General features: G+C 43.4%; 1 protein-coding gene across 16 annotated transcripts in view; it reads left to right on the top strand.

The window, feature by feature from the left end:
• PTK2 (protein tyrosine kinase 2) overlaps window positions 1-27,111 on the top strand; it is a 473,957-nt gene that overhangs the window by 223,218 nt on the left and 223,628 nt on the right. For all 16 annotated transcript variants that reach the window (XM_089654639.1, XM_089654641.1, XM_089654642.1 and 13 more), the window contains exons 9-11: window positions 404-481; window positions 1,888-1,995; window positions 6,000-6,117. In XM_089654639.1, the coding sequence (XP_089510765.1) occupies window positions 404-481; window positions 1,888-1,995; window positions 6,000-6,117 (304 nt within the window). The remainder of the gene's footprint in view (window positions 1-403; window positions 482-1,887; window positions 1,996-5,999; window positions 6,118-27,111) is intronic.

A 27,111-nucleotide genomic window follows, 5' to 3' on the forward strand; every position in this document is an offset into this window, starting at 1 on the left:
TGGGTCATCCATGGATCAATTTAGTAGGAAACAGATGAAATGCGATCTGTCCATATCCAGCTTTAGCACTAAAGGTCAAAAAGATTTTCACTCAAAACAGACTCACAATTAAGAGGTCAGGACCAGTTTTTATTCTCTCGTATTGCCAATTTAAGGCAGCAGTGAAAAGAATTTATGAATCCAGCTTTACCCTTGTAATAAAAATTCTATCTCCTGATCTCTCCCACTGCTCAATTGATCACACAGCAAGCCAACACCTAATGTCTCCCATAATGTTTTAGAATGTTTCATACCTGCCTGCTTGTTTCTTTTAGGAAAGTGTCATATCACGTGTTATCTTACTTATCACCCTTTTGTTTTGTTTTTCTTTCCTCTTCCGGCCCGTTCAATTATCCTATTAAAGTCCAGTTGGATTATTTCGGTGGAGTTGGCAATCGGCCCTGAAGAGGGGATCAGTTACCTTACGGACAAAGGATCTAATGTAAGTTTGTGGATTGATGGTGGGTTGTGTGTACTTTCTTTCACAAAAGTTTTATTGGATTTTTTTTTTTTTTTTTTTTTTTTGCAAAGTGGTATATACATAGGGTCAAGGAAAAGGACATCTTTCACAATGCTGATAACCTGAGTAGAAATTACAATGCAGTATTGTTACCAGGGGAAGTAGAGAAGACAAATGTCAGGTGTGTGTACTTTCTGTGTGTGTGTTTTAATCAAATACACACAAGGAAAATGAGATTTTATATTATGCTGTAGGTAGGGATGTGGATAAGGGGGTACCACCAGTCCTCCTGTATGGGGCCCAGGGCAGCAGGGGGGCCCAGGAAGCTGGGTGAATCAGATGTAGGCAGGGAGGTAGTTCGGCACGATGGAGGAGGGCAATTACTGGAACCGATCCTCTGTATGGTTCTCTCTGCAGCAGCTGAAAGCTGACTTCTCCTCTCCCTCCTGCTGGCTGCTGAGAGAGCTATATAGGGGATCGGTTCCAGTAATTGCCCCCCCCCCCCCTTCCTGTCATGCTGATCCCCCTTCCTGTGCACCATATGTTTCCCCCTGCTGCTCAGGCCCCCCTGTGCGCCCCCACCCCTGCAGTGCTGCCAGCTTACCAGCAGTTGCAAGCACTCCATAGGATCCTTCAAGATGGAGAGTGGAGGAAGTGTCCGGTAAATATGTCACATTTACCAGGCTCCTCCTTTCCTGAATGAACACAATCAGTGATTGGTACTGAACACTCACAGTGTTCATTCATAACTGAAGCATCGTAAACTGTGTTTTTTTTTTGGTTTTTTTTGGTGGGGGTCCCTCTCAGGTTGGCTGTATGGGGCTCCGTGGTTTCTAATAGCACCCCTGGCTGTAGGTAGAAGTTGGAGAAGAAAATGAATTTGGGTGAATGCACATGCATCATACTTGTTGAACAGTTTCATTGAAATTCTCCAAAACGGGGCAAAGTGACCCTATTGGAAGATTTTTCCTTACTTCCAGTTCTGAAAACAATTGAAACATTTTGAATTTTCCATTGTGAAAACAGTCACCGTGTCAAAATAGGGTGAATTAAAAGTGACGGGTGAATCCAAAATTTAACATGCCACCAGAACAAGAATAGAGTTGAACTAATCCAAATTGGACACCTGTATCCCTTGGCAGCTGTCAGAGGTAAAATTTCACACATTGAAAAGTTATCCTCTCACTTCCTGCTGAGTCCTCGGGACAGTAAATGAAGGAAAATCTCACAATGGCAAAATAAAAGAGCAGTTTTTACTCTCCCATTCTCTCACCAAAATTTCAAAAAAATACTTTGACTTTAGATCTACTTTGACCTCCAATTCATCAATTTTGCAAACATCTTTTTTTTTTTTTTTTTAATATATAATGCATCTTTGTTTCCTCCAGCCGACCCACCTTGCTGACTTCACTCAGGTGCAGACCATCCAGTATTCCAGTAGTGAAGATAAAGACAGGAAAGGGATCTTACAACTGAACATTGCCGGAGCACCGGAGGTAACTGGAGAGTGTGTGGTAATTGCTGTAACTGGAGAGTGTGTGGTAATTGCTGTAACTGGAGAGTGTGTGGTAATTGCTGTAACTGGAGAGTGTCTGATAACAGATCTGCAACAATTATTATGAATATCTGTAACGTGCAGAAATATTCCCTTGTTTTGCACATATCCTGCAGTAAAGGCATAAATCTAAGAACAGATGGAATTTGTTTTCACCTAGTGATCATGCCAGTATCACACTTCTGGCCTAGAGTAGCAACGGGACGCCCCTCCTCCCCAGCGTAGAGAGCCTGACTCCAACCAACACCAGAAAGACCAACAACACCCCTGCACCATCACCCCCCCCCCCCCCCAACCCAAGAGAGTGTTTCACTAAACCACCACCGGTGACAGAGAGACATTTACCTTTACAGCAGGGGCGTCCCTAGGGAGGTGCGGGGGGGGGGGGGGGGGTGCGCTGCACGGGATGACACCTATCGCACGGGGTGACACTGGACCCTCTCCATAAAAAGGTAAGTTTTAAAGCAAGCCGACGATCCCCACAGGATGGATTGGATCTGCGGATTGAGCATAATGGATCGGAGTCCGATCCAATTATGCTCCCCAATCGGCAGATCCGATTCATCCTGCGGGCATCGCTGGCTTGCTTTAAAACTTACCTTTTCGTTGAGCTCGTGGAGAGATCAGTTAACCCCATATAGTTTGCAAGCTGACGATCCACGCTGGATGGATCGGATCTGCAGATTGGGAAGCATAATGGATTGGACTCCGATCCATCCTGGGGGGATCATCGGAGGGGTGACACCAAGTGTTACTGCACCGGGTGACACCAACCCTAGGGATGTCCCTGCTTTACAGCTCTGGACATCCCCGGGAACGACAGTTGGGCTCTGCATACACCATCAAGCAGCCCGCAGCCTCTCTCAGATCAGTGCTGCCCCCCTAAAAAAAAAAATGCCGCCCTAGGCAAGTACCTTGTTTGCCTTTTGGTAAATATGCCCCTGGTAGCAACGCTCACCAGTATCTAGCGGAGCAGCTTTGTCACCCTGGAACAGAACACCATCTGCTCTCCTCATCTCCCTAACATGAGGGACATGTTCTGTGGAAATGAGGTGGGCTGGTAAAGCTGCTTGAGGTAACGCCGTAGAGATCATGGGAAATCAGAAGCTCTGGCGGGATCAACAGTTATTTTATGTTTGTACATGCCAAATTAATATAACAAAACACCCTCCATGGTATGTTTAACAGACCACAAGAAAGCAATTAAAGAAGTACATTGTTAGCCGCCATCATGCCTCAGTTTTTTGCTATTGTCCTAGGAGAATAGATGTCTTTTCTTCAGCTCTGCTATGTAAAAGACTAACCTAGCACCTTTTTTCTTACACTCTCAAGATTTTTGCAAAATCTTTTTCTTCAATCAAGACTTCTCTACACTGCTGCTTGAGATGGTCTCTTTAATTGCAGCTATCTGATGCGGCTGTCCTCAGCTTGGGTTTTGCACTGCTACGTCTGGATCCTTCTGGACAAGATGACTTTTAGGCTCTGGGTTCTGCATGGGGTGCTTTCCTCCAAGAAGATGCAATTCTTTGCCATTACACCCAACTTGAAAGAAATTTGTTTTTGCTCATTGATGTAGTATGAAATAAGTCTCAAAGTCTGATTTGCCATCCTACTTCTCAATCTCTGTCTTTGATTCCTATATTCCCAAAGCTGGTATGTTTACTTCCTGCAAGGTTTATCTAAGAATGTGTTAGGCATTCCTTACTCTGTGTGAATCTCAGGTCTTCCAGCCTAGGAGTTTCTCCATGAGACCAGCCCTCTCCTTCCTACAGCTGAACCACTCTTTGGCTCTCAGCACCATCAAGGGTCAGATTTCTGGCCTTTTCTGTTCGACTGTTGGAATCTCTAATTTTGATGAAGATTTTTGTACAAGGGTTGTCTCCCATGTAGCTTCCCCCATTCATTTCTTATTGAGCTTGTTTGATCTGAATCTAGTTCCCTCTACACTTCAAAAACAGTCGTTTGAACTCACTAAAGATCTTTCTTTCTCTTCTCTCACCCACAAGGTTGTTTTTCTTGCAGCTCTCACCACTGTGAAACATGTATCTGAATTGGTAGCTTTCTCCTGCTAAGAACCATTTTTTCATAGGAACAAAGTAGTGTTAGCCAGTTTATTGCATTACACTGGCACTCCTTATTTATTTTTCGTTGTGTTTGTCACTTCATTTTTTATTCACCCCCCAAGGATGCTAGAGTGTGCACCTTCAGGCTTATCCTGAAGTCTACTCTTCCTCTCCTTCTTGGGGGTTTCTCTTCAGGAGCAGAGCTTGGTAGTCAGGTTCAGCTGGCCACAAGGAGAGTGGTACACCAGTCCTTTTGGCTTGGTGGACCAGAGTGCCCTTCCTCCGTTTAGGAGTCTTGCGTCCCGGAGGATCAGGGAAGGGTCTTTTTCCTTCTGGAGGGCACCAAAAACACCCTCTGCACTTTTTTTTTGTATGTGTTCACATGCACCTTTTTGGTTTTTTGCGCACTACAGACTTTAGAATTAAAAAAAAAATAAACAAACAAGGTGGTGTTGTGGCCTAGGAATTAATTTTTTCCTTGGGTAGTCTCTGCCTTTCACCTCAACCAGGATGTTTTCCTGTCTCTGTCTGGCTCCAGTTCACCGTAAGAAAAATTCCCCCAGTTGTTGGGATGTGATTCGGGCTGTGTGAGTCTATCCCTCTCAGCCTCTGCGTCTTTCAGAAAAACATGTCCCTTTTTGTTATATACAGCGAGTAAAATAAATATTGGAACACGTCACCATTTTTCTCAGTAAGCCTAGGTTTACAATACAGCGGTGCGGTATATCCCATGTGATTCGCACAGGAGCCGCACCGCATTCCTGTACAAGTCACATGCGATTTGTATGCGGTGCGATTAGAGCCATACATTTTGTATGGCTCTATTTGCACCGCACCAAAAATGTGCAGGACCCTTTTTTGGTCCGCACTTGCATTAGATCGCGTAGGTATTCACACCTATGCGATCCGATTCTGCACATTGCACTGCGTTCTGTGGACCGATGTCGGGATGTTGTTAACTTAACATACACACCCGCATTGGTTCCTGTGAACAGGGTGCGATTGTGATGCGGTGCAGACTTCCACACCGCATCAGTGTGAACCAGGGTTAAATATCTTTCTAAAGGTGCTATTGACATGAAATGTTCCCCACATGTCGTTAACAACCCATGCAATCCACACATACAAAGAAACCAAAACAAATAGGTTCAGAAATTATGTGGAATAAATTGGAATAACACAGGGAAAAAGTATTGAACACGCTAACTGAAATTTATTTAATACTTGGTACAAAATCCTTTGTTGGTAATGACAGTTTCAAGATGCCTCCTGTATGGAGAAGCTAGTCGCATGCATTGCTCAGGTGTGATTTTGGCCCATTCTTCCACACAAAAACAATCTTCAAATCTTGAAGGTTGCTCTACTATGGGCCTCTACTATGAACTCTGATGTTTAGTTCTTTCCATAGGATTCAAGTCAGGTGATTGGCTGGGCCATCCCGGCAGCTTTATTTTCTTTATTTGAAACCAATTGAGAGTTTCCTTGGCTTTGTGTTTGGGATCATTGTCTTGCTGGAATGTCCGCCCTCGTTTCATCTTCCTGGTGATGTATTCAATACTTATTTTACAAAAAAAACCAAACTCCTACGGAGAGGGTAAGTTTAGCTGGGGTCAGGTAAACTCTATGCAGGAATTTGTAGAGTATCAGTTTCTCTCTAGCAAGCTGTAACAAACGATAATGAAATCAAATTGGTGTACAGTCCTTTTATCCTGATTGGGGTTCTGTTATCATTTCAGCGATCTCTCAGACTTGTAGGAGTTAATATGTGAACACAGTCATCCCTGTATTACTATTTGTTTCCTTGACACATCGATGTCAATGTGCAGCTGACACATCTAGCACAATGATAAAGCCTCTTTTGTTTTCGCTGTCCTTTCCCCAGCCTCTTACTGTGACAGCCCCGTCCCTCACCATCGCAGAAAACATGGCGGACTTGATAGATGGATACTGCCGGCTCGTCAGCGGACCCTCGGAATCTTTTATCATCAGGCCACAGAAAGGTAAATTGATTTCTTTGCCGCAGTTCCGGCTGACAAACCACCCTGTGTCCTCTGAGTCCAGGAGAAAGACAGAATGGGAGCTTGCTGGTGTGTATGCTAGGCTGCATAATAAAAGAATTGCACCTTCATCCACCTTCACACATCTACGGTGTGCGCTTGGAACAGTGGCAGGATTGTTTGGTCCCAGCACTGGATGGCCCCAAAACTTTTATAAGCTGTTCTGATTTCCAGTTCTCTGTATTTCTTATTAAACAACCCTGCATCATACCCTGACTTAGAAGTAACCTCTGGTCTAGTTGTAGACGTAGATTTTAAATATTGAGCAGGCTTCAAATTGCTGCAGCGCCTTTGAAATGTTATTAGACTTTTTCAGGGAGAACAGGGCTTATCAGAACTGCTGAAGGTTTGTGTAATTCATCACTGTCTTCTGCAATTTTGTTATTTCTCTAATGAAGTTGTATATTTATGTGTAAATTTATGGAAAAAAACTTGTTTAGAGAGAATTCAATGCTGCTATTGCTGACCTCCTGAAAACGCTGGTTGCCTGGCTATACGTGGCTTTAGTTCTTTCACTGACCAGGTATGAGTGTGTTCTGATAAGGTTATACAGTTGTGTTCAAAATAATAGCAGAGTGTTGAAAAAAGTAAATAAAGCTCAAAATCCTTCTAATAGCTTTTATTTCCATCCACACAAATGCATTGGGAACACGACACATTCTATTCCAAATCACAACATGAAGAAAAATACATCAAATTTGTGTTGTTCCTCTAAAAAAATGGAAGAAAAGTGAATATTAGACGGTTCAAAAAAATCGCAGTGTTTGTATTCTTCTTTACAAACTCAAACATTCACTATATAAACTGAGAAATGTTTGAAGATTTTGCTTTCCTTTGAATGACTTCATGAATATTTGGTTGTAGTCGCACTGTTTCTGAGAACTGCTGTACATCTGTGGTGCATGGAGTCACCCAACTTCTGGCCCCTGTGATCAGGTATTCCAGCCCAGGATGATTGGACCACATTCCACAGTCCTTCTCTATTTCTTGGTTTTGCCTCAGAAACGTCATTTTTGATGTCACCCCACAAGTTTTCTATTGGATAAGATCCGGGGATTGGGCTGGCCACTTCATAACATCAATCTTGTTGGTCTGGAACCAAGATGTTGCACGTTTACTGGTGTGTTTGGGGTCGTTGTCTTGTTGGAACACCCATTTCAAGGGCATTTCCTCTTCAGCATAAGGCAGCATGACCTCTTCAAGTATTCTGATGTATTCAAACTGATCCATGATCCCTGGTATGCGATAAATAGGCCCCACACCGTAGTATGAGAAACATCCCCATATCATGACGCTTGCACCACCATGCTTCACTGTCTTCACAGTGTACTGTGGCTTGAATTCAATGTTTGGGGGTCGTCTGACAAACTGTCTCCGGCCACTAGACCCAAAAAGAACAATCTTACTTTCATCAGTCCACAAAATGTTGCGCCATTTCTCTTTAGGCCAGTCAATGTGCTCTTTGGCAAATTGTAACCTCTTCAGCACGTCTTTTTTCCAACAGTGGGACTTTGCGGGGACTTCTTGCAGATAGCTTGGCTTCACATAGGCGTCTTCTAATTGTAACAGTCCTCACAGGGAACGTCACACCTTCTTTCATCTTCCTGGAGCTGATTGTTGGCTGAGTCTGCGCCATTTTGGCTATTCTTCTATCCATTCGAATGGTAGTTTTTTGCTTTCTTCCGCGTCTTTCAGGTTTTGGTTGCCATTTTAAAGCATTTGCGATCATTTTAGCTGAGCAGCCGATCATTTTCTGCACTTCTTTATATGTTTTCCCCTCTCCAATCAACTTTTTAATCAAGGTACGCTGTTCTTCTGAACAATGTCTGGAACGACCCATTTTCCTCAGAATTTCAGAAAGAAATGCACTGTAACCAGCATGTCCAACATTTGCTGCCTTCCTTCCTTAAATAAGGGCAATAATTGCCACCTGTTTTTCAAAGAATGAATGACCTCACTAATAGAACTCCACACTGCTATTATATTGAACACGCCCCTTTCAATGAGTGATTCAATGACACAGAATCAGCAGCATGCATGTCATGACTGTTGGGTCTGTTGGATTTCTATTACTCTACTACACCTGCTAGGAAATTATTTGCCATGTAGAAATATCATTTCTACTAAAAACAGCGATTGATCCGGTTAGTGATGTCTGACTGCTATTATTTTGAACACAACTGTAAATAACAAATGGGGACAGCTCCTCTGGGCCAATAACAAAAGAAAAAATATATATGTGATATATAACTGTAACACAAAAGATATATTAAGAAGAGCCGCTATTTTGCCCCTGTGAACAGGGTGTAAGTGATGAAAAAACAAAAAAGATCAGCGCTCTTCAAATTAATATATCTCTTAACAAGTGAACACAGAAAATATGTATTGTGAATGACTCATGTCAGATAATATAAATAAACGTGTCACATAAATTACTGAAAATTCAATGAAAAATATGTGAATAAGTGCCCATAATTTATATAAATAAATAAAAAGTGCAAACATTGGTGTCCATAAAACAATATTTCTTCTTTAAACAATTCTCTCTAATGTGAATTAAAAAAAACTTAAAAAATCCATCACCACATGAATTGAATCGACTCACCAGAGCTCCATGCTCGTAAGATTATAAACCAGCTATAACCGCTTATGCTCTGGGAGCAACGATCTGCAGCAGCACACCCCAGCTGATAGAAATTTCTTTAAATAGCAACGGGCTCCTCATATAGTCAGAATGGGAAATGGAGGAAGAAGAAAAAAGGAATCCACGTAGTGTAAAACTATCCAGACTTTATTCAATGCAAAAACGTGTTAAAACCACTCACATGAGTCAGTGTCCGAGCCGACACTAGCATTACAAGCATAAGTGAATGATCACAGAGGTCACATGGTACAGGGCTATTCACAACAGCCTTGTACCATGTGACAAGCTGTGACCAATCACAGCTCACACAGTGTTTCTCAATGGCTGCGAGAATGCAGCCAGAGAGAAGGAGAAATTGCTGCTCTTACAGCCTTTATGGGTGTAAAGGCATTGTGTAAAAAAAAAAAAAAAAAAAAATCTTCACCCCCCCACAAGTAGTAGTGTCACTATGGTGACACTGTACTGCTAGGGTGACAGAATGTTAAAAAAAAAACCACAAGAAAAAACATAAATAATATTAAAAATGTAAAAAAACTATTTTGAAAAATTATTATTTTTGGTTATAAACTAACTTTGGGTTGTTTGTTTTTTGTTTTTTTTTTACTAAAAAGATAGCTGAATATATTTTTGGCCAAGATTTATGAAGAAAGATTATTTGCAAAATTTTATAAGGAAAACACTTTTTTCAAAATGTTTGGACCTTTTCATTTATATATATATATATATATATATATATATATATATATATATAAATCCGAGTGGTGAATAAATACCACCGAAATAAAGCTTTATCTGTCTCAAAACATGCTAAAAAATTCATATGGGTACAGTGTTGCATGACCGCACAGTTGTCATTCAAAATGTGATAGCTGAAAGCCGAAAATTGGCCTGGACAGGAAGGGGGTGAAAGTGTCTGGACTGGTGGGGGGGGGGGGGGGGGTCTGGACTTGAAGTGGTTAACACGATTAAATGTTTGATTTAAATTTGCGATGTACATGTCTGACCTTACCTAAAACATTATCTTGTTCCTGTGATTGACGTTTTTTTTTTTCCTTTCTGATTTGCTGTTCCCCGTCGCTTGGAAGGGGACTTAATTAGACTTTGTATTTCTGCTTGACAGTGAGCTTTATAATCCAGAATGTGGAAGACTAGTCAGTTGTAATTTCATGGAGCTGGATTAGAAGCGTTTCCAGGGATTCAGATTGAACAAGGCTCAAAAAAAGCCATTGCCAGCTGGAATTTTTCAGGTGCAGCAGCTGCCTGGCTCCTGGGACTTGTCCTACCAGCTCAGCTACTGTTCTGGTTCATTTAGGCTGTGTGAGGCAGGAACATTTCCAGTTCTCTTGGCTGCATTTATCATTTATCTTCAGCAAGAAATAATGATGGCCCACAGCCACCAATGGCATTTAGATTTTTCTTCTCCAACTGTCATTTTCCAGTCAAGGCTGGAAACTGAATGGTGGCTCTGGGACATCAAAAGAACAAGTTGGGGAAGGCCACAAACATGTTTTTTTTTTCTTTCTTTTTTTAAATTGAACTAAATCGATTCAGTGTGAATGTCACAAATCGTGCAAATTTGAATAGTTCGGGCACCTTTTATGTTGAACTTCGGTTTGGTCTAATAAATTAAAATGGTCTCTCTCAAACCCCCCCCCTCCCCATTTGCCCAGTACAATGCTAGTCTAGGGGGCTGATAGAGAGTAATACTTGCCTACTAAACCCACAGCAGTACAATCAGTCTGTAGATGCAGTAAAGCATGCTTGTTATACTCACTGTGGAACCTAAGGGGTTAATCCTCTGCATTGTGTAAAAAGGCTATTTGATACTGACTTCTCTGTTGCTCCTCTTGTTCAGTTGTCCACATCTTATCTCCTGATCAGACAGACTGAACGGTAACTATTCTGCACATGTTCAGTTTAGTGTGTATTGCTAGAGAAGGTTTTTTTTTTTCTTGAGAGAGTGCATGTGAGTAGCATAGGGCCAATCAGCACTGTCCAGACAGAGGTCAGGGGTTCTGCATCCTCCTAGAGCAGAAATAAAACTCCTCCTACAAGCTGTAACCAGTGCTCTGATAGAAGTCACAAGATTGCTCTAACTGCTGATGAGAAAAGGTATTTAGCAGTTTATATTTACTAAAATAATTGCATTTCCATGTTCTGTGTACTGTGGGAGACCAGATATTGTGAATGCCGGGTTCGGGGAGAGCGGATATAGTGAATGCAGGGTCCGGGGAGACCAGATATAGTGAATGCAGGGTCCAGGGAGACCGGATATAGTGAATGCAGGGTTCGGGCAGAGCGGATATAGGGAATGCAGGGTCCAGGGAGACCGGATATAGTGAATGCAGGGTCCGGGGAGACCGGATATAGTGAATGCAGGGTCCGGGGAGACCGGATATAGTGAATGCAGGGTCCGGGGAGACCGGATATAGTGAATGCAGGGTCCAGGGAGACCGGATATAGTGAATGCAGGGTCCGGGGAGACCGGATATAGTGAATGCGGGGTCCGGGGAGACCGGATATAGTGAATGCAGGGTCCAGGGAGACCGGATATAGTGAATGCGGGGTCCGGGGAGACCGGATATAGTGAATGCGGGGTCCGGGGAGACCGGATATAGTGAATGCGGGGTCCGGGGAGACCGGATATAGTGAATGCGGGGTCCGGGGAGACCGGATATAGTGAATGCGGGGTCCGGGGAGAGCGGATATAGTGAATGCGGGGTCCGGGGAGAGCGGATATAGTGAATGCGGGGTCCGGGGAGAGCGGATATAGTGAATGCGGGGTCCGGGGAGAGCGGATATAGTGAATGCGGGGTCCGGGGAGAGCGGATATAGTGAATGCGGGGTCCGGGGAGACCGGATATAGTGAATGCGGGGTCCGGGGAGAGCGGATATTGTGAATGCGGGGTCCGGGGAGAGCGGATATTGTGAATGCGGGGTCCGGGGAGAGCGGATATTGTGAATGCGGGGTCCGGGGAGAGCGGATATAGTGAATGCAGGGTCCGGGGAGAGCGGATATAGGGAATGCGGGGTCCGGGGAGACCGGATATAGGGAATGCGGGGTCCTGGGTTTAGTAACACTTTAATGCTCAGTCCCACATCTAAGTCAGGACCGGCAGACTTGCATTATAGGTGATAACATCAGAGAGATGGGAGAAGACTCAGCCAGAGACGAGGAGCAGCTCTGCTGGACTGTCAGTACTAGAATCAACAAGGAGAAAGTCTGAGACTGTCATAAGGTGTACGTATAGTTCTCAGTTGAAACCCACTAAACCAGTGATTGTCATGGCTCGATGCCAGGCTGCGGCCTCCCGTCTCCTGGGCAATCAACCAGCTGCCGATCTCTTAACCTCCCAAAACGCCTACCAGCTTCCATAGCGCCCATAACCTCCCTTATTTGCTCACAGTGACCCTAGGCACCGAAATCCCTCCACCTTCAGAGTGCTACTCAGCTTCCCACAGTGCCCACCCAGCCTGCAACAGAACCTCCAGCCTTCCAAAATGTCCCTTAATGTCCCCATCCCCCTCCAGAAACCTCATTCCCATACAGGGCCTCCAAGTCTGCTGCAGAGTCCCCTAACCCACTGCACAACCCTCATCCCGCCAACAGTGACACCCAACCCCATCCAGAGCTTTCCAAAATTTTCAATGCAAATATTACATTTTAATACTTTTGTTGTGTGAGCATAACTTTTATGCTTTACTGTTGGGGTAAGGCAGGTTCTGGAAGATTTACTGGGCCCTATTCTCAAGCAGTTTGAGAATCCCTGCTCCAAACAACACTAGTATTGCGTTGGGTGTATTGAGTGGAGAGGAGGGACACAGATGTGATTTTGTTTGGCCAGTTGGGCTTTGACTTAAGGCTGCACTCCAGGAAAACATGGAGATACATAGAAGGTATGTATATAAGGAAGTTGTTTCACCTACTAAATGATATTTGTACATGCAGTCCTGAGATTTACACAGCCCTACCACACAGCACTGCCCACTGGTGCAGATAAGAAAGATGCGAGAGGCTGCCATTCATTCTGATTGGCACCCCCACGTATGTCAGCCCACAGCGCGTTTGCCGGTGTGGTAACCACAGAGAAATGGCATGGTCAAAAGGATCATGCAATTTCCCTGCCAGCCATGTTTTTAAAAAGGTGCCTGCACCTTTTTATTTTTGCGGGAAATGAGGGCAAACACGGGCCTGCCCGGCCCAGAATAGTGAGAGCTAAGGGTAATTCACGAATGCATACCTGCAATAATGTGTCTGTTATATATGTGCTTGGAGTGTCATTTTAAAGTTGAGCTACACTGCTTTGAATATTAAAAATTAAATTGTGTTTTTGGTTTTCGGTGCTCAGATGCAAACTCCCCAATCCATCCATGACTCCATGCTTTATTTTGCTGGAAAATCACTTTAAAAAAACACCCCCTAGCATTTCTGGCTGTGGCCATCTTGAGTTAGGGCAGTTGATTAATGTAACGTTTGCTTCATTGAATCCATCTTCCCTTAGCTCAGGCATGCAGACAGGTGGGTGTGTTTAACCACTTGAGCTCCAGAGGATTTACCCCCCTTAATGACCAGGCCTCTTTTTGCTACTCGGCGCTGCACTAATTCAACTGATAATTGCGCGGTCATGCAATGCTGCACCCAAACGAAATTTACGTCCTTTTTTTCACACCAATAGAGCTTTCTTTCGGTGTAATTTGATCACCTGTGCGCTTTTTATTTTTCACGCTATAAACAAAAAAAGGCCAAACATTTTGAAGAAAAACAATATTTTTTATTTTCAGCTATAAAAAATGTATAGTAAACTCAAAGTTGGTTATAAATTTAGGCCAAAATGTATTCTGCTCCATGTTTTTGGTAAAAAAAATCCCAATGAGTGTATATTGATTGCTTTGTGTGGAAGTTATAGCGTCTACAAACTATGGTATAGATACTGCAATTTACGCCATTTTTCTGCTATACAGCGCTGCGCTAGTTTAATGGTCAATTGCGCGGTCATGCAATATGGTACATAAATGAAATTTACATCCTTTTTTCCCCACAAATTGAGCTTTCTTTTGGTGGTATTTGATCGCCTGTGCGGTTTTTATTTTTTGCGCTATAAAAAAAAAAGGCTGACAATTTTGAGGAAAAAAAAACAATATTTTGGACTTTTTGCTATAAAACATGTCCAGTAAAAAAAAATGCAGAAATCAAATTTAGTCATAAATTTCTGCCAAAATGCATTCTGCGACATGTCTTTGCTAAAAAAAAAATCTCAATACGTGTAAATTAATTGGTTTACATGAAAGTTATAGCGTTTACAAATGGCGGGAAAGATACTGGGATTTTTAGGGGTTTTTTTTAATACTAATAATGGCGGCGATCAGCGAATTATGGCGGCGATCAGGGACTTATGGCAGCGACCAGCGACTTATGGCGGGACTGCGGCGGACATTCTGACATTGGGGGGTACTGACTTGGGGTCACTGACATCCCCAAAAACACTAATACAGTGATCAGTGCAAAAAAAAAAAAAACTGACACTGTACTAATGGCAATGGGGAGGAAGGGGTTAACTTTATTTTTCAGGGAAGGGTTATAGGAGTGAGGGGAGTGTCTTACTAGGGGGCGGGGTGTGTACTGGGCGGGGCAAGGCTGATCGAGAAAGCGAAACTTCGAGCTGAGAAGGAAGTGACAGACAGCACAGCTACTGCAGCTGTGCTCTCTGTCACTGTTTACCGCCCATCGCCGGGACATAGCCGCTAAGGAGCGGCTGTGACCCGGCGACTGACATCTGCGGCGGTGATCCGCGGGACAAATAGGGCGGCGGCGCGCCTCGCGCACGCCCCCTATTTGTTTACAAAACACATGTCTTAAAACGTGGTTTTGCCTGCGAGTGCCGCCCTGCCGCCGTATATGTACAGTGGCTGGACGGCATGCGGTTAAAAGGGACGTTTGGGATATTTTTCCTCCCCAAATTATACTTACCTAGGTGGATTCAGCATCGGTCTGATGTGAGCTCTAAGTGTGAGAACTCGGCGATCACATGACTGCTGATCACTGAGTTCTCACCGCCTCTGTGAGCAGAGAGTGGTGCTTGTCAGTCACTGGAGTGCTGGGCTGTGGAGGGGGAGGGAATGGCTGGCTCAGGCTCTCGGCGAGAGGCTGAGCAAGGTACTGCTCCAGACTCTGGGGTGGATCAAGACTTGAACCCCTGGTTAACATCTGTGCGGGTGGTGCCGCTGCGGGGCCTGCAACTGCACCACCCACACAGAGGAATGCGGACCCGCAGGCAGGTGCTATTAATTCTAATGGCACGCCGGCCGCACTGGAAATTGAAAACCGTACTGAGAACCGAGGTTCCCGTGTGGGCTGTGATTTCCCATGTAATCCAGGGACTACTTCCCTGTATGTCCCGGGAGTCCATTCAAATGAATGGGCTCTCGTGCCCGCTCAAATCACGGCCCGCGCGATCTCACAAATGTGAACCAGGGGTAAGAGCTAATTCACACATATGCAGTACCAGCAGACAGGTGCCATTAATTCTAATGGTACACCGCCTGCACTGGAATTTGCAACCGTACTGAGAACCTCGGTTCCCGTGCTGGCTGGGCTTTCCCATGTAGTGCAGGAACTTCTTCCCTGCGTGTCCCGGGTACAGAAATCCATTCAAATGAATAGTGCCCACTCAAATCGTGGCCCGCACAACCTCACAAAAAAGCTGATTCAAACATATGCGGTATGGATTGAAGCTCAGGTTTCACAGCTAATTGATACAGTAGTTGTTCAGCGGTTCATGTCAGGTTTACATCAGGTTCAGGGCAGGATTTATCCTATTCACAGATATGCAGATTAAAAAACCATAGAAGTAAATAGCCTGTAATCCGCATCTGAACCTGAATGTGTTGCTCAGAAATATGACATGACTCTTTCAAACAGCACTGAATCCGCACCACCAATGCATCAGACATACATGTGAACACGCACCATAGGAAGCAATGTTTTTTTCACATGTTATGCAGATTGGTTGAAGTTTAAACCACATATGTGAACCAGCACTTAATTCGGGATCTTTCCCCAGCCTGGATTGGCTGAGTGACATCAGCCAACAGTGGGTTTCAGCTGAAAACGGGTCAAAGGAGTGCAGAACTAACTGCACTCCTGTGCTCCACAGGAGAAGTACAGCCAAAAGAGTTTTGGCTGTACTTCTCCTTTAATTGAGAAACCCCTCTCCTGAAGACCCCTGGGATGTATGACATCATTTGCCTAGACATAGAAACCAGGAAGTAACTGAAGAAATGTGAAACAAAAGGTTTAAAACAAGTGAATATGATCTGCTTTATTTACTAATGCTAGCAGCATAATGATTAAAAATAGCCAATGTCGATTGAGAGAGTGACGCTCTGCTTTCATTTGCATCTGTATGCTCGCATTAAATGAAATTAAAATGTGAAGTAGCTTGCTGGGCTTAGAGGAACCAACCAGCTGAAATGTTTTCCTGGCTCCCTCCATTACTTCTTGAAAAAAAAAAAGGCCTTGGCAGAGGAAGGCCAAAGTTCCTATCGGCTTTAGTAATGTCATCAGTACTGGGGAGAGCCTAGGTCAGGTTTTTCTCCGGAAAGAATGCATCTCAGACCCACCATTACTGTATATTTCTATACTATATGTCCATCCCAGAACAAATAAATGAGGCCACTTATGACATTAGGTGGTGTTTTCAGACATCGCATTTCTGATCTTCCCCAGTTTGAACATATTCATCCCTTCACACAAAGTCAGAATGTGATATAAAGCAGGGATTGAAATTTCCACTCGCCTGCTCGCCAATGGTGAGTGGAAATTATGGTGGGGGCGAGTGGGTCCCCCAGGGCCGTCTTGCAGAGCAGGCTTGGAGCTCAGGCTGGATCTGTCATTGGCACTGGGAGCCGTCAGACTGCTCAATAGCTGAGCGCAGTGAAAACAAAGGAAGGAGTGTGTGCTTTTCTCTCTGCCTCCCCCTAGAGTGCAGTACCTGGCTCTGTGAGTGAACAACGAAGTACTGCAACCTTTTATGGAGGGGGGGCGTGTGTGTATGTGTGTGTCTGTGCATGTGTGTATCTGTACATGTGTCTGCGTGTATGTACGTGTCTGTGTGTGCGTATGTACGTACATGTGTCTGTGTGTGCATGTGTCTGTACGTGTGTTTTTTTGTGTATGTACATGTATCTGTGTGTATGCGTGTCTGTACGTGCCTGTGTGTGTATACATGTGTCTGTATGTGTGTGTGTATGTACATGTCTGTGTGTGTGTACAGGTGTGTCTGTGCGTGTGTGTACAGGTGTGTCTGTGCGTGTGTGTACAGGAGTGTCTGTGCGTATGTGTACATGTTTCTGTGTGTATGTATGTACGTGTGTGTGTGTGTGTGTACATGTCTGTGTGTGTGTACAGGTGTCTGTGTATGTATGTACATGTGTCTGTACGTGTCTTTTTCTGTGTATGTACATGTATCTGTGTGTATGCGTGTCTGTACGTGCCTGTGTGTGTGTGTGTGTGTACAGGGGTGTCTGTGCGTGTGTGTACATGTTTCTGTGTTTATGTATGTACATGTGTGTGTGTGTGTGTACATGTCTGTGTGTGTGTATATGTCTGTGTGTGTGTGTGTGTATGTACATGTCTGTGTGTGTGTACAGGTGTCTGTTTGTGTTTGTTGGTGGCAAGTATCTCTAAGGCCTGGCTAGTAGCTCAGGATTTGAAATTTTAAGCCTTGAGGATTGGCTGTTCTGAGCCCCTCCATTATCCCCAGTCCTGCACTTCGGTCATATTAATCTCATTGCTTTGTGAGTAGGCTGGATTTCTATGAACAGACGTTGCAATCCTCTGGTGGGTTTGGGTTTTTTCTCTGCTTTTCATGTTTTGATTGCTTGTAATTGGCTCCCGGTGGGACCAGTGAAATGTGATATTCTGTAACATGTGCCGGAAGATTCCATGGCGAGGCTTTTATTTCTGTATTACAGCACTTTATGAAGTGTAACATTGTGCAGGATTATATTATTTAGATAAGGATTTGAAGGCCAGATTGGAGCACTGATGGAAGCTTCTCTCCCTCTGAGCTCCATGTCTCATGATGATGTACGTTTGCTTGAGGCAACATTCTGCATACAAGGATGGGAATGACAGTGGACACTTGTCCAAATAATGTTTTACAGCTTTTTTGAGACTGAAGGGACACTGTTGTTGCACAAAACATAATAGTTCCCTGCAAGAGAAAGGAGACAGGCCAGTGGAGAGATGAGAAGAATATTTTTTTTTATTTTTTATATTATTATTATTATACAGGATTTCTATAGCGCCAACAGTTTACTCAGCGCTTTGATTATTGATTTTGGACAATTTTTTATGCTTGGACATTTTTTTATATTATATATTTTTTACATTTTTATATATTATATTTTCACAAATGTTTATGTTTTGTTTGATTAACTTCATTTTTGCGCTGTGGTTTTATGCAGACCATACATAGGTCGAATTCCAAACAATTTTTCGTCTGAAAATCGAAAACGTTGTTCGCTCGGTAATCCGATGGTGCCATCAATAATTTTCGAAAAATCGGCCGACCGAGTCATAAAGCTCACCCCATATAACAGGCGAAACTTCTGTACCTTCCAGGTCACGGCTCATGTGCATATTCCTTTCGGAAAAATGATTGTACAATTTGACCATCATTGAGTTGAAAATCGGTAGTTTTTCACGAATTTTCCAATATGCCCGATCACCGAAAAGGGGAGGAACCACGAAAATCGGCCGGTGCCATTGACCCACTAACAGAGCGAAAATCAACCGGTTATTCTTGGGTCCGATCTTCGGACGAGAAATCGGTCGGATTTCAATCCATGTATGGCCGGCATTAGTTTATATTTATTTTGATGTTTATTCATTGATGAACAGCAGCACTAATTAATTTTTTAGTTTTGTTCGGTCCAGGCGCGGGTTTTATTTTATTATTATTATAAAGAGGTTTGCTCAGCGCTGTACATTATAGTGGGGGACAGTACATGAGACAATACAGTAACAAACAATACACGAGGGGTTCAAGGGCCCTGCTCTTTCGAGCTTACAATCAGGAATAACCGATCATCACTCCATTCATACACTATAGTGTCTTTCAGACATTTCTGCTTTCTACGCTACTGAAAGTGTCAGATGCCTGTGTCCCTCGCCCGCACTCTGTGGTTCCATCCTCTGACCCCTGCGTCACTGCTATATCCTATAATGGCAAGGGTCATAGGCTGGAACCATGGCACATAGAGGGGGAACCCTGCCGTTCAACACTCTTGGTGGTATCAGGTGCTAAAAGGTCTGGAGGAGGCTGCAAAGCTGGGATGGAGTGAGGATATTTATTTATTTCAGGTACTTATATTGCGCCGTCAATTTACGCAGCACTTTACATATATATTGTACATTCACATCAGTCCCTAACCCTCAAGGGGCGTACAATCTAAGGTCCCTAACCTACATTCATACAGGATATGAGAGTCAGGCTACCGGACAGGTGATTTTTATTGCTCTTCTCATTGGTATGGCCAGTTTATTACTAGGACTCTCAGGGTAGCCGTACTTGTGTCGATTTCAGGGGCGGACTGACCATTTGGAAACTCGGGCACTGCCCGAGGGCCCGGGGTCAGTAGGGGACCCCATGAGATGCCTCTGGTACCTATATCATAGGCTTTTTTGAGTTTGGGCAAGGACACAGGGGCCCCATGATCCCCAATTGCCGGGGGCGCCATGAGTTGTCAGTCCACCCCTGGTCGATTTCTTTAGTTTAGCTCTTCATACGCTGAATGAGATAAATCTATATCTCTTACCATGCTAAACATCATAAATGGAGGAATCTGCGCTGACAGCCGCTGTACTCAGACAGCTGCATCACCCGTGGCTGTCTGAATACCCAAACAGCGACTGCATCTGATTGGATGCAGTGTTTGTTTGGGCGACCGTTTTATACCTGGCTTAAGCTGGGTACACAGAACGGGCTGAGTTTCGATCTGTGTGTAGCCATCCCTGTTAGTCAGAAGCCAATTGTTAGATCAGCTGCTGCTGAATGGGACCCTTTAGAAACCTGCTTTGATCAGCGGCTTGCAGCTGATCGACTGCAGTGCTGCTTGGTGTATTCTGACAGCTTGGAGTCCCCACTGTCAGAATACAGTGTCCCTGCAGCAGGGGGTTGGATGCAGGAACTTTTTTTTTTCGTTCAACCATCCTGATCGAAAAAACAAAAACTGACAGAGCTGCTGAAGCAGTATGAACTATTATTTCATTCAGGAGAGGTTTGCTTTAACTGCATACTTGGGACAATAAAAATATGTATGTTTATGCAACATGTATTTACAAAACCATCTGATCGGTTTCATCCTGCGCGGTTCATAAATAATAGAATCTCTCTTTCATTTTAGAACAGCGGTGGGAAAATGCCAGCTGGGATCTGAGGGCCACATAGACAATAGAATAAAATGCCAAGCGCTCAAGGACACCGATGGAATTGGCACATCAGAGCTGAACCCAGCAGCCCTACATAGAATTAGATTAGAAAAGGATAAGCACATAGCTTTCCTTTGGTAGCTGCATGAAAAGGGAAAAGTAACAAAACTGAAAACTTGAAAAGACCTCAAATAGAAATCTAGCTATATTTTTGTAGGCCTTCGTTGAGCAAGGATCAGTTATAACCTTTCTCTGGTTGTCATCGCTCTTTGTATTGGAGTGTTTTCATCTCTGTTTCCCTGATATATCAGTGACAATAAAAAAAAGCATTTTCTTTAATTTTTGAAACAAAGAAGGGTCAGAGCCTTTGGTTTTTATTATTGCCTTTCTCCCCATTGGGGACATTTACACTCAATTCCTGTAGAGCAGGAAGTGAAGGGAACTTTCTGCAACACAGACTCATTTTTAGTAGATTGAGGAAAGCTTTAAACCACGGGTGTCAAACTGGCGGCTCTCCAGCTGTTGCCAAACTACAAGTCCCATGAGACATTGCAAGATTGACAGTTACCAGCATGACTCCCAAAGGCATGATGGGACTTGTAGTTTCGCAACAGCTGGAGGGCCGCCAGTTTGACACCCCTGCTTTAAACGTTTGACAATGTTTCTGTTGCTGTATGTTCCTTTTTTGTTCTTGTGATAACTGTTCCCCACCTATTTCTAGTACAGTACTCACAGGGACAGACATTTTGGGAAAATCTCTCCAGTGAAGTTACAGAAGAAAATAAAAATCTTCCAGAAATTTTAGCCTAAGGCCACGCCATAAAAAAAAGAAGGCTGGAGTTTGGCTTTATCCCCTTCCTACTTGCATGTACCATATTTCCATACCTCTGCATGATGCCTTGTGCAAAGGATATGTTGATAATCACATTCCCTTTGCCAACACTTTGCACGACCTCTAGCTATCAAACTCGGATCTCACTGACCGCTTTAGTCCCCACTAAGGAAAGGAAAATCTATGAGAGTGGTTCCTAATCAAGTGATCACTATGGGGGTTGATTTACTAAAGGCAAATACACTGTGCACTGCAAGTGCAGTTGCTTTAGATCAGCGGTCTCCAAACTGAGGCCAGGGAGCCAGATGTGGCCCTTTTCTTGCTTTTTCTGGCCCTTGGAGCACTGTTTCATTCACTGGCACCAACAATGAGGCATAATTCCCCCCAGCTAACACCAATGAAGGGGCACAGTTCCTCCCGCTGACACCAACAATGAGGTATAATTCCCCCCAGCTAACACCAATGAAAGGGCACATCCTCCCACTGACACCAACAATGAGGTATAATTCCCCCCAGCTAACACCAATGAAGGGGCACATCCTCCCACTGACACCAACAATGAGGCATAATTCCCCCCAGCTAACAACAATGAAGGGGCACATCCTCCCACTGACACCAACAATGAGGCATAATTCCCCCCAGCTAACAACAATGAAGGGGCACATCCTCCCGCTGACACCAACAATGGGGCATAATTCCCCCCAGCTAATACCCATGAAGGGGCACATCCTCCCACTGACACCAACAATGGAGTATAATTCCCCCCAGCTAAAACCAATGAAGGGGCACATCCTCCCACTGACACCAACAATGAGGTATAATTCCCCCCAGCTAACAACAATGAAGGGGCACATCCTCCCACTGACACCAACAATGAGGTATAATTCCCCCCAGCTAACACCAATGAAAGGGCACATCCTCCCACTGACACCAACAATGAGGTATAATTCCCCCCAGCTAACACCAATGAAGGGGCACATCCTCCCACTGACACCAACAATGAGGTATAATTCCCCCCAGCTAACACCAATGAAGGGGCACATCCTCCCACTGGCACCAAAAATGGGGCCCACTTACACCAATGATGTGGCACAATTTCTCCAATAACACCAACAATGACAGCAATGATAGGGCACAATTCTTCTCAATGACACCAATGATGGAGCAAAATTTACTCCCACTGACAACAAAGATGGTGTCAGTGTTTTTTCCCACTGACTTTGGCACCTTTTCTATTTGCAGCGGCCATAGTTTGGCCCCCCTTAAGTCTGAAGGACAGTAAATTGGCCCTTTGTTTGGAAAGTTTGGAGACCCCTGCTCTAGATCAAAGGGGAAGCTCTGCTGATTTCTATTATCCAGTCATGTGCAAGCAAAAATGCTGTTTTTTTTTTTTTTTAATTTTCTCTGCATGTGTTTGGGTATTCTTTGCAAAGTGAAGCTTTAACTTTTTTTTTCTAAGCTCGGGAGCAAGTGAACTTGCAGTGCACAAAATATTTGCCTTTAGTAAATCAAGCCCTACCCCTGTCTGCCACGAGATAATGATCAAATGCGAGCAGAAAGTAGAACTAAAGGCAAAACTTATTTCATTTTGGATAGAGTAAAGGAGGGTTTTAACCCCTGTAAGATTTTTCTTTTTCTTTTTTTGCCATGTGTGTGCCATTGGATAGATTTCCCTTAACTTGATGTTCCATATCCAAAACAGGAAGGGAGAGGAAATCCCTGCAAATTATGGAATTATGGGAATCCCTTAGGACCCCCAGGTCACCATTGGAACTATTTTGGAGGCAACCCAAATTTGGGGATTTTCTTTTACTTTCACTCTCAGAATGGTAAACAGGGAAAATCACCCTAATGGGGGATCCAGACAACAATGAGAAGTGCTGTAATCCCTCTCCACTCTATTCAAAGGTATAAAAACAAAAACAAGTTTTGCCTTGATGGTGTTATTTAGAAAAACATGGCTTCAGCTTGGAACCTGTTGATGGCATTGTTTACTACTGTAATTGTCTTATACTGTTCTAGTATTAAAAAAAAAAAAAAAAAGTAAACAAAATAAATAAAAATTGATCTACAGGGCTTAAAATTTCAAGTCCTGAGTTACTAGCCAGGCCTTAGAGATACTCGCCACCAACAAACACAAACAGAAACACCTGTACACACACACAGACATGTACATACACACGCACAGAGACACATGTACACACGCACACATACAGACACATGTATACAGACACAGGCACATACAGACACGCATACAGACAGATACATGTACATACACAGAAATACACATGCACAGACATGTACATACATACAGACACATGTACATACAGACACGTACATACACACACATGTACATGCACACACACGTACATGCGCACTCACACGTACACACACATACATGCAGACACATGTACAGATACACACATGTAGATATACACAGACACACACATGTACACACATCACCCCCCCCCCATAAGTTGCAGTACTTCATTGTTCACGCACAGATCCGGGTACTGCACTCTAGGGGGAGGCAGAGAGCACAGCACACACTCCTTGCTTTGCTTTCACTGCACTCATCTATTGAGCAGTCTGATGGCTCCCAGTGCCAATGACAGATCCAGCCTGAGCTCCGAGCCTGCTCAGCAAGACAGCCTTGTGGGACACACTCGCCCCCACCATAACTTCCACTCGCCATTGGCGAGCAGGCAAGTGGAAATTTCAAGCACTGATCTACGTGACAGAACCCTTTTCTTTTTTCTATTTTTACTATCAGACTAATTGTGTAACTCTTTTGGTGGTTACATAACAATTTTATAAAATTTGGGAGGACTTTTGTGCAGGCATATATAAAATAGAAAAGTGTGGGTGCAGAGAAAGTAAGTTTGCCAGCTGTGCCCTTTAGCAGAATCACAGGACAGCTACCCGGCTTTGTGTTGAAAAATGAATTCCCTTACAATGACAGATTCCTCTGCAGTAAAATATTTCTGTATTCATTCATCAAAGTGTTTGAATGAAGAGCTTTGCTCCTTTTTCATTGTGTCTGGCAGGAGAAGAATGTGAGAATTTGATTGATATGGTCAACAAAATTGATCTTCCTTCAGATGTTTTTATGAATTAGGCTACAGCAACATTTTGGGCATACTAAAGTATCCTCTCAAATGATGATATTACACGTGATATTGATTGAGGGGCCACTTTAGCACACATTACATACTGTCTTCATTTAATAATTCAGACTCTAAGCCACTGGACACAAGGCGCCTCATGTGAAAGGAGAGGACCATTCGCATTTAGTATGTTAGACAATTCGTTTAACCCGTTGAATTCCCTAATCTACACTGGGAGAGAGAATCAGAGATTTTAATTGCTATGGGTTAATAAATAGGACAGTGGATTACTGTATACTTATGCAGGCCATACATGGTTCGAATTCCGAACGATTTTTTGTCTGAAAATTGAAAACGTCGTTCGCTCGGTAATCCGATGGCGCCATCATTTATTTTGAAAATTGGCCGACCAAGTCATAAAGTTCACTCCATATAACATGCAAAACTTCTGTTCCCTCCAGGTCATGGCTCATGCGCATATTCTTTTCGGAAAAACGATCGTACGATTTGTCCATCATTGAATAAAAAATCGGTCGTTTTTCACAAATTTTCAAACATGCCCGATCACCGAAAAGAGGAGGAACCATGAAATCGGCCAATGCCATTGACCCACTAACAGAGTGAAAATCACCCAAGTATTCTTAGGTCGATTTTAGGACAAAAAATCAGTTGAATTGCGACCCATGTATGGCCGGCCTTAGATTGCCACTATAGGCTCCTGTATGACAGTCCAAACAATTTGGAAATCCAGTTATAATATGATGCACAAACCTCATAAAGTGAACCTTAAGAGAGTCATCCGGTACATCCTAGGGTGTGGTTTCCATCATCCCTATTTTTCTGACAAAAGATTTACACCTTACATTTGGTGGGATTTTTAAGGCAACCTTAAAATATATAAATCAGAAAATGTAAAAAAAAAAAAAAGATATTTGACATTTTATTTAACACGTCAGTACATATTTTCCCCATAGAGTATAACAATTCATGAAAGCATACTTACTTGACAATATTCGTAATTATTGCATAGAAAAATTAGTGATCTCTCTGGAAGCTGATATTCATCTTGTAACCTGAGGGAACTACAAGTGCATTCATCCTATAGCCAACGCGTTTTGAATACTTTAATGCAGATACTTCCTCAGGGAAGGGATACCGCTCTACAACAATAATTGTCAATAGTTACACTTTCTGTGCATATTATTTCTAATCCAAGAATTGGAAAACCAGCTATTACAAGTTTTACATACCGCAAAAAACAGTCAAACTGAGAATGCTTAGCTGTTCTTTTGGAGAATGAGTCCCCCCCCCCCCCCCTCATGTGTAGGATGAGATCATCACTTGGCATGCAAGAACCACAGGTGCCACGTTGAAGTGTACTATTGTAATAAAACATATCAATTAATATGGTGTCTTTTACATTAACTCCCTGGCGGTATTCCCAAGTGTAGCTCGGGGTAAAGTTTCAGTACCAAAAGCTGTAACCCCGAGTTACACTTGGGAATACACTGCAGCGATGCTCCGGGATCCCTCCTCCACTTACCTTGTCCTGCGCTCCCGGGATGTCCCCCCTGGAATGTCCCCGGCCATCTCCTCCGGCTCATGCCGGCATCCATCTTCCAGGTTCCGTTCCCTGAGAGCGCTGGGACATAAGGGGGACGGAACCGGCAGGAAATTAAAACATTTTAAAAGTGACATTCACTAAATACACTAAAATCACATAGTATAACATTCCTGTATCAAACCATTTCACATACATTTTGTCCCGAGTGCTTTGTCCGGCGCCCTGCCTGCATTTTTACTGTTCTTTCTGCCTGGAAACTGAGAAACGTCCATGGCATCCAAAAAGCGTCCCTTTAGGTCAAAAGCGGTTTTAGACCGGCTAGAGAACAGCGATAGTAAATCAGAACCACTTGCAGAATTGAGTGATAATGATTTGTGGGGGAAATTCCTCATCAGACACTGAAAACGATTCTGCGACTTTGTTCAGTGATGTGCGAACTTGGCGCTCTATTTCACATTTCAGGGTTTTTGGTTTGATTATATTATTGAATTACATTTATTATATTATTATTTTTTATGATTATTTATTATATTGTAATTTATGATTTCGTGTTTTCAAATTTTATCCTACCCGGGATGTTTACTAGACTCTTGTACGGACAGATTTCAGTGAGTTATTCCTAAGAATTACAGGCCTTAAATAAAAAAACAACATATTTCCATGCAAAAAAATGTACCGCTTTGAGCACAGAAATACTGACATAATCGGACCCCTAGGAAGGTTAATGTCCTAGGAATATAATAGACATTCAGAAATATCTGAGAGAGCACCATCTCTTCTGTTCATATAATAGGAACCAAAAGTTAACTGCATGTCCATACTGTATAACACATGGACAGATGTATAATCATGTAAGCCAAACTTATTATCCCTCTCGTCTATCAATAAAGATAAAATAACCAATTAGACATCTAATTTGTCATAAAGTGAACCTTTACCTTCCCCGAATTAGCCAAATCCTCCTTCACATGTGTCTCATATGCTCCCCCTTCCAGACACTGCAGCTCACAGCGGGAAAGTTCTGCAACAGAGACATTGCCTGTCAGTCCACAAAGGAGTGGGTGGGACTAGGTGTTAGCGGGTGATGATTGACACTCTACAGGCCTATGAATCAGCAGTGACAATGCTGACTGATAGGACCCGTGCAACAACATCTCCTCCCACTGTAAAGCTAGCAGGTACAGCCTACATAAGAGTGACAACTCTGCTCTGAATTCAGGAACAGTGCAGCATCTTTACTACCTCATCACAGGAAGCTAAATTAGCTGGACTTTACTGGCAGGATCAGCCGGTATTTGTGAAACTTTGAAAGGGTACTAAGGAAAAACTGTAAGGCAGAGGCCATAGATCTCCTTT

Source organism: Staurois parvus, unplaced genomic scaffold, assembly GCF_062004578.1.
Source record: "Staurois parvus isolate SC_StPar_1 unplaced genomic scaffold, SC_StPar_1.0 ptg000783l, whole genome shotgun sequence".
NCBI classification, from domain to species: Eukaryota; Metazoa; Chordata; class Amphibia; order Anura; family Ranidae; genus Staurois; species Staurois parvus.